Here is a 16,583-nt window from a genome sequence, read left to right on the forward strand (position 1 = left end):
TTCAAATCTTGCACTGAGATGCAGTGCCTTAGACCGCTGCGTCCGTGTGTTTTAACTATTTAACTGTACTAGAATGCTTAAAAGTAAAAAATATTAATATAGTTTCTCTATTGGTCAAAAATGTCATATCGGTGCATCACTAACCGGTGCACTCCTGTATATAGTCTCGCTATTATTTTACTGCTGCTGTTTAATTATTTGCTACTTTTTTTCCGTATTCGTTTTTTAAAATTTTAATTGCATTGTTGGTTAGGGGCTAGTAAGTAAGCGTTTCATTGTAAGGGTTACACCGATTGTATTCGGCGCATGTGACTAATCCACTTTGATTTGAAATTCAGTACGGTTACTAACTAGCTAGCTAAGTTGCTGACAGCACTAAACCTAAAGACTAACTGTGGAAATGTTAGATAAGTAGCTAAACATTGCTAACTAGGTAACGTTACCGGAACTAGCTAACTGCAGCGTTGGCTAAGGACAAGTTAGACAGTATCCTCTCATTTGAATACGTTCGCTAGCTAACATTAACGTTAGCCAATTTGTCAAATTAGGCCGGGTAACGTGTCAGTCAGCAAACTGCGTAACGTTAGTTGACTTGCTAAACATTGCCGTTGGTGAATAAACCAGATTATATTCTTAACATTTCTCCAGGTCTCATATGCCTTGTAGCGAGCTGACTCGCACTGTATTTGCTTTTGGACAATGAGCGAATTTGTGTAATACCGAGTCACTGGCACGCAAGTACCCGCGTCAATAGACGTCAGCAATACCGCCACCTTCCCTTCGACAACGACGAGGAGACGGAAAGGGAGCCGCCATTAAATGATTAGCAACAAAGCAAACCATTGCTCAATTTAAAGCTGAGTACATAGCTAATATATATGCAGGCGGTCAAGTCATTGAGAAGCTGCATTACCTTTCAAATCCTTCGTGGGCCTCAGCAACGGCGTCGATTATCTCAAAAGCTAGTATAAAATCACCGGGGGGGTAGTTGCTGGCTAATTGCTAAATAAAAGGGCGGTGCGACACCATTATTTTTTTAATCGTTTTGTTTTTTTGAAAGGAAGGAGGCCCCAGGATACACATATGACGTTATTGTTTCCTTTGGGTGCTGTGATTGGTGGAAACAGTCATGCCAGAGCATGGAAAGTGTCAAATATATACGTGATGTAATGTACTGACGTTAATCCTCTGTTTACAATATAGCCCATTGAATATGAAATAAAGATTATTTTAACGCAAAAACAATTAAAGAAGCAATACGAGATGATGCAAACAACTGTATCTCATGAGATTAATTAATCAGAAAGCTATGGTTTTAAAGCTGATCTTGTTAAAAAATGTATTTTCAAAGTGTAGTGAAAGGTCAAACCATAAATATTACCCTACGAATCGTTACCTGAAGAAACTCAAAAAAGACATTAACACTAACTGTACTTTTTGTGATGAGCGTCCAGAAACAGTTTTGCATTAATTTTGACATTGTCTACATGCAAATAAATGATAGCAAGATATTTGTAGATTTAAAATTGATAATATTTTTGATGACTTGTTTATTATGGGAGAATGTGCTGCTCGGTGTCCTTAACTATAATAAGGTTAACGAAAAACTATTTTAATGGAAAAATTGTATATTCATAAATGTAAATTCACTAATAAAAAACACTTGTTTCCTGTAAGGAGTTTGAACAGTAAATTAAGATCATTCTATATTTTTTTAATAAGAAAGCTGTAAGAACAGTCAATAGGTCTGTCTTTTAAGGCCTTTCCATAACCTGTAATTATTTGTACCCCCTAGCATGTTTGTTTGTTTGTATACCTCCTGTATTACTAGTGACTAGACTAGTATACCTCCTGTATGACTAGTGTTTTGTGTATGAAATTAAAAATGATTAAAGTGTAATGAAACAAGGGGAGAATCTGAATTGCATACTCCTCGTGTCCGCGCTCATCTCATTCTCAAAACCCATTGGAAGAGAAGGTCAAAGGGGCAGGACCTCTGGCTTTCTCATCCAATGGATTTTGAGGAGGAGGCAAGGAGAGAGGACACGAGTATGCAATTGAGATTCTCCCAAGGGCTACCTAGCCAGGGGTGTATTCATTAGTCGGATTCTATTGCAAAACGTTTTGCAACAGAAACAGTTTACCGTTTACTCTAGGAGCCAAACGGATGTAGGGGTGCTCCAGCACACCCTGAAAAATCTTTAAAGATAATTGAGGGCACTGGGCATTTATTATTAGTGGACTGATATAGCCATTTGCAGCATGGGCAAAAATAACTATGAAAAACAGCCCCAGATTCCTCCTCCACCAAACTTTACAGTTGGCACTATGCTTGGTAGGAGGTAGCGTTCTCCTGTCATCCGCCAAACCCAGATTTGATTGGCGGTTGACTTGTTGGAAAGGTGGCCTTATATTCCTATGACGGTGCCATGTTGAAGGTCACTGTGCGCTTCAGTGAAGGCCACTCTACTGGCAATGTTTGTCTATGGAGATTGCATGGCATTGTGCATGGCATACATTTGTCAGCAACGAGTGTGGCTGAAGTAGCCAAATCCATTAATTTGAAGGGGCGTCCACATACTTCTGTGTATATATATGAGTTCCGGAACTTCTAATAGAAAATCTGCTGAAAAATAATGCAATTCCAGCACCCAAATACAAAAATGAGTGCAGGTACCGTCTTTCAGTCAAAGTCAAACACTGGTTATGATAAGGTAAGAGTAGTACTAAGCTATTTGAGGTATTTCTTAGCTGTATTCTTCAAAACCCAATGGGTATAATATTATTTCAATAGTTGAAATTATCAACAAAATGTTAGATAGAACCTTTAACAAATCTGGTCACCCACCCATAACCATGAGTAATGTCCTTGAACAATGAACCAAACATTCACTAGAAATCATTATTTGCTGCCAAATCTAAACGAGTGAAAATAATGGGGAAAGGGTAATATAATACAATATCAGCAAGTCTTTATTTCTAAAATATATCATGAGCTAAATTACCCCAGACCACAACAAAATCACGATTGGATCATCCCCATCACATACCTGTTTTTAATTGACATTTTTTAAAACTATTATTAACCAAATAATGTTTATACACAGCATACCAGGAGTGCATACACAAAATATTGATTTAACTCGGATAAAGAGATGTGTGTAGTGCTATATGTACAATATCACTAGTCAAACTTAAGACCTCGTTCTTTGTATATTTATTACAAAATACATTTCCCCCAGTCTGTGTAAGAATTGGGGTTAAACTGCACGGCCATTGATTGCATAGTGTTGAACTATTTTGGAGAGAGCAGGAGCAGAGAGAAGAGGAAGCCCTTATTGACCTCCTGTCATAGATGGATTGCAGCACTGAGTAACTCCCCTTTTACTCTTCTTAATGTTTGCAGTCTTAGCAGTAATAACAAGCAAGTCCTGGGAAAGACATCCAAAACATGGGGAGTATTATTCACAGACTGCACCGGGGGGACCACCTAGGCCTTCCTTCCCTGTTGTCAGAGTAGCCAACTATTGTTCTTTCAAATGTCTCCCAAAAATCTGATGCCTAATGTTGCTTGGTCTCAGACTCATGCAGACATTGAACGTTGAACTTTTAACGTACATTTAAAGGCAGGATATGGCACTATAACTTGTCACTGGTTTTGTTTTTCTGCATGGATAGGTTCAAATCATATGGCAACCATCTCATCTCTCTAAACATTGTAATTGAACAGCACAAGGGGGACAATTGTTTAACTCACACATCTCTGGTACAGTGCAGTACTGCAATTAGTTCAATCTTCACATTCATACATTATGACAAAATAAAATGCATCTTCTTTTCAAGCTTTTAAGCAGTGTTGTTAAACATGACAATGTTAAATATAGACAAACCCCATTCACACTTCTCACATATTTAAGATATATACACTACCGTTCAAAAGTTTGGGGTCACTTAGAAATGTCCTTGTTTTCCATGAAAACATACATGAAATGAGTTGCAAAATGAATTGGAAATTATAGTCAAGATGATAAATATTGATTTTTAAATGAAATAATTGTGTCCTTCAAACTTTGCTTTTGTCAAAGAATCCTCCATTTGCAGCAATTACAGCCTAGCAGACCTTTGGCATTCTAGTTGTCAATTTGTTGAGGTAATCTGAAGAGATTTCACCGCATGCTAACTGAAGCACCTCCCACAAGTTGGATTGGTTTGATGGGCACTTTTTACATACCATACGGTCAAGCTGCTCCCACAACAACTCAATAGGGTTGAGATCCGGTGACTGTGCTGGCCACTCCATTATTGACAAAATACCAGCTGACTGCTTCTTCCCTAAATAGTTCTTGCATAGTTTGGAGCTGTGCTTTGGGTCATTGTCCTGTTGTAGGAGGAAATTGGCTCCAATTAAGCACCGTTCACAGGGTATGGCATGGCGTTGCAAAATGGAGTGATAGCCTTCCTTCTTCAAGATCCCCTTTACATTTTTTATTTATTTATCTGTTATTTTACCAGGTAAATTGACTGAGAACACATTCTCATTTGCAGCAACAACCTGGGGAATAGTTACAGGGGAGAGGGGGATTAATGAGCCAATTGTATACTGAGGATTATTAGGTAACTGTGATATGGTTTGAGGGCCAGGTTGGGAATTTTGCCAAGACACCAGGGTTAACGCCCCTACTCTTACAATAAGTGCCATGGGATCTTTAATGACCTCAGAGTCAGGACACCTGTTGAACGTTCAATCCGAAAGACGGCACCCTACACAGGGCAGTGTCCCCAATCACTGCTCTGGGGCATTGGGATATTTATTTTAGACCAGAGGAAAGAGTGCCTCCTATTGGCCCTCCAACACCACTTCCAGCAGCATCTGGTCTCCCATTCAAGAACTGACCAGGACCAACCCTGCTTAGCTTCACAAGCAAGCCAGCAGCAGTGGTATGCAGGGTGGTATGCTGCTGGCATAAAGCAAGACAAGAGGACAAATCTCCCACTTTACCACCAACAAAGCACCCCCAGACTATCACATTGTCTCTACCATGCTTGACAGATGGTGTCAAGCAATCCTCCAGCATCTTTTCATTTTTTCTGCATCTCACGAATGTTCTTCTTTGTGATCCGAACACCTCAAACTTAGATTAGTCTGTCCATAACACTTTTTTCCCCAATCTTCCTCTTTCCAGTGTCTGTGTTCTTTTGCCCATCTTAATATTTTATTTTTATTGGCCAGTCTGAGATATGGCTTTTTCTTTGCAACTCTGCCTAGAAGGCCAGCATCCCGAAGTCGCCTCTTCACTGACGTTGAGACTGGTGTTTTGCGGGTACTATATAATGAAGCTGCCAGTTGCGGACTAGACACTAATGTACTTGTCCTTTTGCTCAGTTGTGCACCAGGGCCTCTGGTTAGAGCTAGTTTGCACTGTTCTGTGAAGGGAGTAGTACACAGCGTTGTATGAGATATTCAGTTTCTTGGCAATTTCTCACATGGAATAGCCTTAATTTCTCAGAACAAGAATAGACTGACGAGATTCAGGCCATTTTGAGCTTGTAATCGAACCCACAAATGCTGATGCTCCAGATACTCAACTAGTCTAAAGAAGGACAGTTTGATTGCTTCTTTAATTAGAACAACAGTTTTCAGCTGTGCTAACATAATTGCAAAAGGGTTTTCTGATGATCAATCAGCCAACACAACGTGCCATTGGAACACAGAAGTGATGGTGGCTGATAATGGGCCTATGTACGCCTATGTAGATATTCCATTCAAACCTGCCGTTTCCAGCTACATTAGTCATTTACAACATTAACAATGTTAACACTGTATTTCTGATCAATTTTATGTTATTTTAAATGGACAAAAAATGAGCTATTCTTTCAAAAACAAGGACATTGCTAAGCGACCAAAAACTTTTGAACGGTTATATATATAAATAAAAATACTATTTACATGTTAGACAATGAAAATTAATAGTTCACCATGGACTCCTATACCACTGCAAGAATAAAACATCATTTTCTGAGGAGCACATAACAGAAAGGAGCATACAATATAGTAATAAATGTGAAAACTTCTAAAGATTAGAGTAAATGAGAAAGCTTTTCCCAGAGTGCTACAAATTGTGTGTGAGGAGGAGAACATAACAAACGCTAAACTCGTGGCTGTTGTCCTCCTATTTCATCCACAGGACGGTGCCCATATTTAAATGCTAATAAAATATTGACGTTTACAAAAGCAATTTAAGTTTACAGGGGGAAAAACAGGTTCTAGTGATTTAAAGTTGAATAGGACTCCATTTTCAAACCTGGCCACTATGACAGTGGCCAATGTTTGATTGCATTAAATATTACAGTCCTTTTATGCTAATTGGCAACCTTTTTATATGCAAAATGTTGCATTGCCATATTCTCTCGCTCACATTCTTAAATCACTCAGCCTAGGACAGTCAGTGAAAAGTGCTCTGCATCTAATCCCATTTATCGGTGGTTCATAGAAAAAAAAAGAGGTTATTTTACTTTTACACAAAACAACAGTAATTTTATATTGGTTTAATCATTCTCCCCAAGCTCATAACATCAAAGCAATCTCTGGTTGGGGGGCAGTAGTTATCCCTGACCGTACAAATCCCTGACAACCTTATTCATGGGGCGTTGTTTTCATGGTCCTTCGAGCCGGTTGGGACCTGACCTGGGGAAACTCCTGACCCTATTAGCTAGTTCCTTTCTGCTAATTCCTAGTGAACTCTGATTCCTCAAAGTATTCCTCACAATTAATATGCTCCTTGAACACGAGGAATGTGCGTAATTGGATCATGAAAAAATAACATTTTTGGAGAAAGTGCAAGATTAGTGTTAAATTCTTACGTACAATATTAATTTGCTACCATCTTCTCACAGCTATCCAGACAACCATCACGTGAGAGGGATGAGTTGAGTTTTTTTCCCACATTTATGCACACATTTTTAAAAATAATATCTGTACAGTATATCGAAACTACAGAGGTCTTGATGGGTACAGTACAGTAAAAGGCCTCTAGCTTCTACTCAAAACATCCCTTTGGATATCAATCAGGATTCTCACCCCAATAACACAAACAGTTATGAGCTAGAAGAACAGCAATGGAGAAAAACAAAAGTTGTATGGGCAAAGTTTTATAAGGCAGGAAGTAAACGTAATTCAAGAAAGGTGAGAATGTGTTCCATTTCATATTTTGCCTTTGTAAAACTTCAAGCAATAAACCTGTGTAAGTACAGTACATGATGACTGACAGAATAAATTAAATCAACAGCTGATGATTGGCCTAGCTAATATGTTCATTAGTGTTCTAACATACCTTCACACATCCTTCATAAACCCCTACCTCAAAGTGCACGAGTAAGAGGCCACTACAGGGTGAAGCAAGCACCGGTGTGAGTTTCTGTGAATGTGTGCGTGTATACAGTACAAATATGGCAATTTAGAATACGTCAAAGATAAGAAAAATAAAACAAGGACTGGGTAAGACCTGGAAAGCTTTGGGAGGAGAAACAGTTATAATGGATGCATTTTGTACACATCACTCAACCACAGAAAATGATGTCACCAGAGACAGGAAGTCCTCATCCCTTGGCCCCTCACAATACCCCACAGATGATTGGATTGTGGAGGAGTGAGGAGAGTTAAGATTGACTTCAGCACCTTAATACTCCCCGACACTCTGTGCAAATAGAGGGCCAGTCGGGCTGTTGAGGTGTTTGATTTGGCAGGAGGGTTGTAGGGGGTGTGGCGAGATTAGAGTTATCTTCCCATCCAGTTCCAGTTGAAAAGCTGTGTTTGGTGTAGACACACTCACTCTGTCCGGGTGTGAATATATATATATATTTTTTCTTTTCATTTTTTCAAACACAGTGTACGTCTCAACACAACAGAGTGCCCCCTTCAAATCCAACAGACCTGGAATGCAAAATACCTAAGATCTGAACATCGTGCAAAAAGAGCTGCGATTTCCCCAAGGGTCAGTACAGTCAAGGTCAGCCAACCTTGTGGTACAATAGGCATTGTCTGTCTGTGGAGTAGGTTGGTCCAAACCACTTTCTTCCACCAGCCAGAATCTCTTCCATCATACAATAACCAGCCTATCCCCCTGGCCCTTCACATATTATAGGCCACATAGATGGGGTCCAGTTGGTCAGCCAGGAAGGAGTCCCGGAGGTGCATGCGTTGTTTCTCCCCCCTGGAGTTGATGGGTATGACCCCCGGGTCCACGATGACCACCACGCCCACGATGAGGTGGTGCTCCTCCAGCACCACATTGGTGACCAGGGGCACCAGATCCAGGGCATCCTGCTCTGAGCCACTCAGTTCAGCCACCACCACCAGTAGGTTGGTCCATGTGAATACCGCACTGTATTGGGGACACAGAGTGAGAGGAGAGAAAGGGGTTATAATCAAATGTCAGACTAAGATACATGCGCACGTACACACACAATTATGAAAACAGATCAACCAAATGGACAATAGTAAGGTCTCCTGGGACCCCCCAGTGTTCTGACCTCTCTGCAATGCTGCGGTGAGCCCGGGACACAGATGTCTCGATGTCAATAGGGTGGTAGCGCAGCCCCCTCAGCTCTAGAGTCTCATCCAGGGAACCCACCACAAACAGGGCGTCATGACGATCTGACCACAGATAGGGAGACAGACAAAGAGGGGCAAACAATATTGAAAACTGGGAATGGTGGGATAGATCGGATCCCTATTTCTCCCTTTTCATGTTATCTATTAGCATTAGCATCTATAGCAACACGTTACTTAATTCAGTGCTTCCTAGTTCCATGTATCAAACAGTTATTTCAGTTATATTAAAACCAGGAAAATCTGGAGAGACCCCTGCTGATTACAGACCCATAAGTTTAATCAATTGTGACAATATAATAACCAAGCCTATAAGCAACAGAATGGCAAGACTTACCAGACTTGATACATATCAAAAAAGGTTCATTAAAAAGACACTTACAAATACATGTTTCAGTTTTATACAATATGCAAAAAAACAAGATATAGATTTATCAATGTCTGTTGATGCCGAAAAGGCTTTCTACCGTCTTGAAAGACCTTTTCTATTAAAAACGTAGAAAGATTTAAACTTTCCAGCTGTAATAAATATTATTATATAAATGTCCTAAAATCAAAATATTCACAAATAATACATTATCTGAAGAAATTGCATTATAAATAGGCACAAGACAGGGATGTCCTCTCTCCCACCTGTTTGCACTGGCAATTGAAGCACTTGCAGAAAGAATTAGACAGGACGCAAACGTAACAGGTATCAGTATTGCTAAACATTAATATAAACTAAACTTAAATATAAACCAATAAATAAATAAATACATGTTAATAGGAAAAATAAAAAAGAATACTCATTATCTACAGCAATCCTTTAAGTGGACCATGAAAAATAAACACGTAGGATGCTTAAGTGACAACAAAAAACAAATATATAAATATAACTTAATACCATTACTTAACAATTTGAAAGCATACCTATTAAATGGAACAAACTTCCCATAAATCTTACAGGTAGAATTACCCTCAGAATGGCATGTGTCACACCCTGATCTGTTTCACCTGTCTTTGTGCTCGTTTCCACCCCCCTCCATGTGTCGCCCATCTGTCTCATTATCCCCAGTGTATTTATACCCGTGGTTTCTGTCTATTGCCAGTTCCTTTTGTTTCGTCAAGCCTAACAGCGTTTTCCCCATGCTCCTGTCTTTCTCTAGTTCTCCCGGTTTTGACCATTCTGCCTGCCCTGACCCTGAGCCTGCCTGCCGTTCTGTACCTTGTCACACCACCCTGGATTACTGACCTCTGCCTGCCCTGACCCTGAGCCTGCCTGCCGTTCTGTACCTTGTCACACCACCCTGGATTACTGACCTCTGCCTGCCCTGACCCTGAGCCTGCCTGCCGTTCTGTACCTTGTCACACCACCCTGGATTACTGACCTCTGCCTGCCCTGACCCTGAGCCTGCCTGCCGTTCTGTACCTTGTCACACCACCCTGGATTTCTGACCTCTGCCTGCCCTGACCCTGAGCCTGCCTGCCCTGACCCTGAGCCTGCCTGCCCTGACCCTGAGCCTGCCTGCCGTTCTGTACCTTGTCACACCACCCTGGATTTCTGACCTCTGCCTGCCCTGACCCTGAGCCTGCCTGCCCTGACCCTGAGCCTGCCTGCCGTTCTGTACCTTGTCACACCACCCTGGATTTCTGACCTCTGCCTGCCCTTGACCTGCAGTTTGCCTGCTCCCTTGTTTTTGTAATACACTTTTGTTACTTTGAAACTGTCTGCTTCTGGATCTTCTCCTGAGTCTTGACAGGCATGGCTCCTAAATTTTTTATATTTATTCTCAGTAATACCAATTACCCCACCAAAGACATCCTTTAAAAAGTATGCTCGGTCATAACAGACTTCATATTGGAAAATAAAACTTGAAGATGTAAAACTTTCCTTTTCATTCTGACAGTTTTAACCTTCCAGACTTGGAATTGTATCATGTCGCTACCCAAGGCATTTACTTGTGACATATAGTTAAATGCACAAAGGAGGAACAATGGGTACATAATGAAGATGCACATGCTCATCCCCAGAATCTTTTCACGTGTCTATTTTCAAAGGATAAAGCTTTGGAAATTAACAACAATATGAAACTGAAACTGATTCTACAAGAACCAATATCACTCCGTAAAAACACATCCCTATGGAAAAATCCTTGGATAGTGTTTCAGAATTCACCGATAACTTGGTCGCCATGGAAAACTTGGTAATAGGAAATACATTTATTTCCACGACAGAATTAAAAAACAATTTTGGACTGACCAACGTAAATATTTTTTAATACATGCAACTTAAAAGTTTCGTATCACAACATTTCTATTTGAAATCTTTTGAAAATCAGAGCAATCTTGAGGGAATCCTATTTGAGTCAGAAAAGGATATTCATAAACTCAGGAAAAAAATTAAACGTTCTCTCACTGTCAACTGTGTTTATTTTCAGCAAACTTAATGTGCAAATATTTGTATGAACATAACAAGATTCAACAACTGAGACATAAACTGAACAAGTTACACAGAAAGGCCTCTTTAGTGTCCTAAGTTTTCATAACTGTGACCTTAATTGCCTACCATCTGTAATCTGTTAGTGTCTAAATGTGCTTTAGGAGTAGTGCGTGACCATAGGGTGGCAACACAAACTCAGCAAAAAAAGAAACGTCCCTTTTTCAGGACAGTCTTTCAAAGATAATTTGTAAAAATCCAAATAACTTCAGATCTTCATTGTAAAGGGTTTAAACACTGTTTCCCATGCTTGTTCAATGAACCATAAACAATTAATGAACATGCACATGTGGAACGGTCGTTAAGACACTAACAGCTTACAGACGGTAGGCAATTAAGGTCACAGTTATGAAAACTTAAGACACCAAAGAGACCTTTCTACTGACTCTGAAAAACATAAAAAGAAAGATGGCCAGGTTTCCCTGCTCATCTGCGTGAACTTGCCTTAGGCATGCTGCAAGGAGGCATGAGGACTGCAGATGTGGTCAGGGCAATAAATTGCTATGTCCGTACAGTGAGACGCCTAAGACAGCGCTACAGGGAGACGGGACAGGCAGCAGATCGTCCTCACAGTGGCAGACCACGTGTAACAACATCTGCACAGGATCGGTACATCCGAACAGCACACCTGCGGGACAGGTACAGGATGGCAACAACAACTGCCCGAGTTAGACCAGGAACACACAATCCCTCCATCAGTGCTCAGACTGTCCTCAATAGGCTGAGAGAGGCTGAACTGGGGGCTTGTAGGCCTGTTGTAAGGCAGGTCCTCACCAGACATCACTGGCAACAACGTCGCCTATGGGCACAAACCCACCTTCGCTGGACCAGACAGGGCTGGCAAAGTGCTCTTCACTGATGAGTCGCGGTTTTGTCTCACCAGGGGTGATGGTCGGATTCGTGTTTATTGTCGAAGGAATGAGCGTTACACCGAGGCCTGTACTCTGGAGCGGGATCAATTTGGAGGTGGAGGGTCCATCATGGTCTGGGGCAGTGTGTCACAGCATCATCGGACTGAGCTTGTTGTCATTGCAGGCAATCTCAACGCTGTGTGTTACAGGGAAGACATCCTCCTCCCTCATGTGGTACCTTTCCTGCAGGCTCATCCTGACATGACACTCTAGCATGATAATGCCACCAGCAATACTGCTCTTTCTGTGCGTGATTTCCTGCAAGTCAGGAATGTCAGTGTTCTGCCATGGCCAGCGAAGAGCCCAGATCTCAAACCCATTGAGCACGCCTGGGACCTGTTGGATCGGAGGGTGAGGGCTAGGGTCATTCCCCCCCAGAAATGTCCGGGAACTTGCAGGTTTCTTGGTGGAAGAGTGGGGTAACATCTCACAGCAAGAACTGGCAAATCTGGTGCAGTCCATGATGAGGAGATGCACTGCAGTACTTAATGCCACACCAGATACTGACTATTACTTTTGATTTTGATCCACCCCTTTGTTCAGGGACACATTATTCCATTTCTGTTAGTCACATGTCTGTGGAACTTGTTCAGTTTATGTCTCAGTTGTTGAATCTTGTTATGTTCATACACTTACACATGTTAAGTTTGCTGAAAAGTTTATTTGGGACAAATCATTCACTAAACCCTAAACCTCAACTACGTCTCATAATGAAATATGTGGAAATTGAGCAAGTTGAGGTGACTAAACTGCTTGGAGTTACCCTGGATTGTAAACTGTCATGGTCAAAACATATTGATACAACAGTAGCTAAGATGGGGAGAAGTCTGTCCATAATAAAGCGCAGCTCTGAATCCTTAACAGAACTATCAACAAGGCAGGTCCTACAGGCCCTAGTTTTGTCACACCTAGACTACTGTTCAGTCGTGTGGTCAGGTGCCACAAAGAGGGACTTGGGAAAATTGCAGTTGGCTCAGAACAGGGAAGCACGACTGGCTCTTAAAAGTACACGGAGAGCTAACATTAATGGCATGTATGTCAATCTCTCATGGCTCAAAGTGTTTTTTGTTTTTGTAAGAGGTGTTACAAGCCGAATGTACCTAGCTGTCTGTTTTTAAAATATTAGCACACAGCTCGGACACTCATGCATACCCCACAAGACATGCCACCAGAGGTCTCTTCACAGTCCAGACACATGCAATGTCCAGACACATGCATAAGCAAGCATTATGATATTTTTGTATGGTGGTATTGAACATTTTGTGTTGTGGATATGTGGTGGTGTAGGGAGGTTATATGATGTACTGTTTTTTTATGTAATGTGTTTTGTTTTGTATTATCTTAAAACTGAATTGTTGGTTAAGGGCTTTAAAGTAAGCATTTGACTAAGGTCTTACCTGTTGTATTCGGCGCATGTGACAAATAACATTTGATTTGATCCCTAATAAATACAAATGTCTGAAGTGTAAAACTAACAATGACTCAATAATCCATGCCTACTGGGAATGCTATTAAGTCCAAAAGTATTACAATGTACATTTACTTTTAATCTGTCTGTCTGTATATTTCAAGACATGGCACATGAGGGTGCTTGATTTTATTTTTATTTCACCTTTATTTAACCAGGTAGGCAAGTTGAGAACAAGTTCTCATTTACAATTGCGACCTGGCTGATGGGTTGGGACAATACTTTTCTCGTCAATCAACTTAAAAAACGTATACTTTAAAACTGGAAAATCAACCAATCCTGCAACGTTAACACAATGGAAAGTTCAAACACTTTATTATCTAAATGTTAAAAGTGTGTGGGCAATGAAGATGTAGCAGAGAGTGATGCGTGCGCTGGAGATGGACGGGGGTGTGAGCAGGTGGGTCTGGGCAGGGTGATGTTTGTAAGCTGCCGTTTGTATGTGTGTGTTTTAGTAATGCAAAAAAAATAAAAACACTAAATAAGAACATTAGCATCCATAGCCATCCCTTTTCATGTTAGCCATTAGCGTTAGCCTACATAGCCCTGACCAGGCCCAGCCACTGACCCCCAGTGGCATCCAGTAGCTCAGTCCTCTTGACGAAGCCCAGGTAGCCAGTCCTGGCCCACAGGGTCGTGGGATCTCCGAAGCTCAGCTTGGTGTTGAAGTGGTCGGCCTGCAGGCTCTCCTCTCCATAGATGGCATAGTAGCCACTGGCACTGTGAGGGCTGTTGATCCAGATCTGACAGAGAGCAGAGGAGGGGACAAGGTAGAATTAGGGATGGAATAGGAGAGTTATGTGTGAGGAGAACTTGGTTAGTGATAGGGCTAGGATTGATAGGGCTTTTTCCTAATTATACCCTGCATATTTCCCATCCTTTTCTCTATCCCACATGTTGCCATTTTCACTCTAATATTAGCATTCTATCTCCTCTCACCTCTCCTAGATGGGAATCTCCTAGAGGTCCCCTGGTCTCTGGGTTCACGATGATCACCCTGACTCCTGGTAAGATCTAAAGAGTGATACATGGTGACTAACAAACTCCCACAACAACACATCTTGTATCTGAGCACAAAGGGCATTTAATGTGTGTGGATCCATCAGGGGAGACTTACTTTGCCAGACTCCATCAGAGGGAGACTCTGAGGGGCTCCTCTCTCCACCAGCCTCACTCTGAGATAGAAAATGAAAGCACATTGTGATGGTGAACTCAATAATGTAAAAAATGTCTTCCTCAGCATCAAAGCTGCTCATACATAAAACAATACCACTAGGGTCTACATGTTCTCACCTGTCATGGCGGAGGGACTTCATGTCCACATACACAGTGGAGGTGTCCGGTCCAGTGGTGCCCTGAAAAACACAGACAACCTGACTGAAACCTTGGATCAGTCCTTAATGAGACACACAGGAAGGTCCTGATGTACTAACTGACCTGGACTAAGGCAGACAACCCTCAGAGGCCTCTATTTACATGTATGTTGTGTACAGTAAACAGAAGGCTCTAACCTCCAGTTCAGGGAGACACTGGTCAATGCATCAACCACAAATCATTGGAACATTGGCCATGGCCATCAAAACATTTGTTTTCCGTTAGCTATTAATAAAAGTATATTTCCAAACAAATTAGTTATGCTTCCATCTTGTAGGTCGTCATCGTAAATAAGAATGGGTTCTTAACTGACTTTTGTAGTTAAATAAAGGTTCAATAAAAAATGAAATTCCCTGTTGCCTAGTACCTCCTCACAGAACTTGTTCTAGCTGGTAGAGTAACGGTTCTAACTGGTTGAGTACCTGCATGCAAATGGCAAGGTTGACCCTGGATCCGAAGGCTGTGCTGACAGCGCGGGGTGAGAGGCCGAGGTCTTTAAACAACTTGGAGAAGGACATGGTGAGGGCCAGACGAGGACGCTCCTCTGCTATCACCACACAGCTCCTCACACATGACAGGTTCAGCCCCCGCGCCTGGAAGGAAAAAGAGGGAGACGGTGAGTTAGCATGTACATGTGTGTGTGTGTGTATGTGTGTGAGAGAATGTGTGTGTGTTATACTCACTTTGAGTATCTCTGTCTGCGTGCCTATCCCCTTGGTGCAGAGCTCCATGACAGAGTAGGAGCAGAAGGTGTCTCTGATCCGGTACTGGCTCAGAGTACTCAGCCACAGGGGCAGACAGCTCTCCAACTCCAGAGGAGGGATTAGGATGGACTGGTGCCCTGAGTACACACTACACACAGGAAACAATAGAAGGTATGAGTTCAAAATGTTTGTATGAGAGAGAGATAAAGAAACCCTGTGTGTGTGTGTGTGTGTGTGTGTGTGTGTGTGTGTGTGTGTGTGTGTGTGTGTGTGTGTGTGTGTGTGTGTGTGTGTGTGTGTGTGTGTGTGTGTGTGTGTGTGTGTGTGTGTGTGTGTGTGTGTGTGTGTGTGTGTGTGTGTGTGTGTGTGTGTGTGTGTGTGTGACCTTGCGAGACACCACAGTACAAAGCCCAGGCCACAGTAAGGGTCTAGGCAAATGGCTATTTGGCGTGAGGAGTAGAATTCACACTGCAGCTTGATGGAGCGACACAGAGCACTGACTGCCGCATGGGAGATCTGATGGACAGAAACACACACACACAAGCATCACAAAGAAACAACCAATAAGAGAAGCAGAATCAACAGGTAAAGTCATGGTTATGGCTACCATCATTGGCCCACTGTAAATCAGAGGAGCAAAATTAGCTGTTGGCTATTGACTTTGCCAATGGCAGGCCGCTCATGGGCCACCAAGTTTGCAAACTATCTGGGGCTTTTTTAGAGTATTGAGACCAATGAGTAGCCTCCTGTGGGTGACCTTACCTTGACCCCGGTGAGCATGCCTGTGGTAGACACACTGAAGTCCAGATAGGCAATCATCTCTACCGTGGGGGGCTTATAGATCATTGGGGGTCTACGGCGAGGTAGGTCATCTGGAGGAAGAGAACATGCACAACAAGGTTGAGTTTCTCTGGCTCAGATTCTATGGTCAGGTATGTACTGTATGTAAGACCCATGGCAAGGGTTCTTGAAGTGGGTTGCGGCGGTACTGCAGGGGGTCTACAGCCAGATCTCAAAATAAATAAATATATACAGTACC

The 16,583-nt window shown here is 42.0% G+C and overlaps 2 protein-coding genes across 14 annotated transcripts in view; both read right to left on the reverse strand.

Annotated features, from left to right (window-relative positions):
- Positions 1 to 1,045, reverse strand: part of LOC124031237 (cyclic AMP-dependent transcription factor ATF-1-like) — a 36,904-nt gene extending 35,859 nt beyond the window's left edge. For 3 of the 7 annotated variants that reach the window (XM_046342274.1, XM_046342272.1, XM_046342277.1), the window contains exon 1: positions 914 to 985. The gene's annotated coding sequence lies outside the window, so the exon portion shown is untranslated. Of the gene's footprint in view, positions 1 to 913 lie in introns of all 7 variants that reach the window. The other 4 variants (XM_046342276.1, XM_046342275.1, XM_046342278.1 and 1 more) reach the window with 3 other exon arrangements.
- A 4,720-nt stretch (positions 1,046 to 5,765) lies between these two features.
- The window catches only part of LOC124031239 (disco-interacting protein 2 homolog B-A-like), an 89,863-nt gene continuing 79,045 nt past the window's right edge, over positions 5,766 to 16,583 (reverse strand). For all 7 annotated transcript variants that reach the window (XM_046342280.1, XM_046342285.1, XM_046342284.1 and 4 more), the window contains 10 exons: positions 16,307 to 16,416; positions 15,930 to 16,060; positions 15,524 to 15,692; positions 15,263 to 15,433; positions 14,760 to 14,821; positions 14,584 to 14,641; positions 14,406 to 14,480; positions 14,035 to 14,209; positions 8,530 to 8,653; positions 5,766 to 8,381 (listed from right to left, as the gene is read on the reverse strand). In XM_046342280.1, the coding sequence (XP_046198236.1) occupies positions 8,129 to 8,381; positions 8,530 to 8,653; positions 14,035 to 14,209; positions 14,406 to 14,480; positions 14,584 to 14,641; positions 14,760 to 14,821; positions 15,263 to 15,433; positions 15,524 to 15,692; positions 15,930 to 16,060; positions 16,307 to 16,416 (1,328 nt within the window). In that variant the 3' untranslated portion in view covers positions 5,766 to 8,128. The remainder of the gene's footprint in view (positions 8,382 to 8,529; positions 8,654 to 14,034; positions 14,210 to 14,405; positions 14,481 to 14,583; positions 14,642 to 14,759; positions 14,822 to 15,262; positions 15,434 to 15,523; positions 15,693 to 15,929; positions 16,061 to 16,306; positions 16,417 to 16,583) is intronic.

Source organism: Oncorhynchus gorbuscha, linkage group LG03 (assembly GCF_021184085.1).
Source record: "Oncorhynchus gorbuscha isolate QuinsamMale2020 ecotype Even-year linkage group LG03, OgorEven_v1.0, whole genome shotgun sequence".
Classification (NCBI taxonomy): domain Eukaryota; kingdom Metazoa; phylum Chordata; class Actinopteri; order Salmoniformes; family Salmonidae; genus Oncorhynchus; species Oncorhynchus gorbuscha.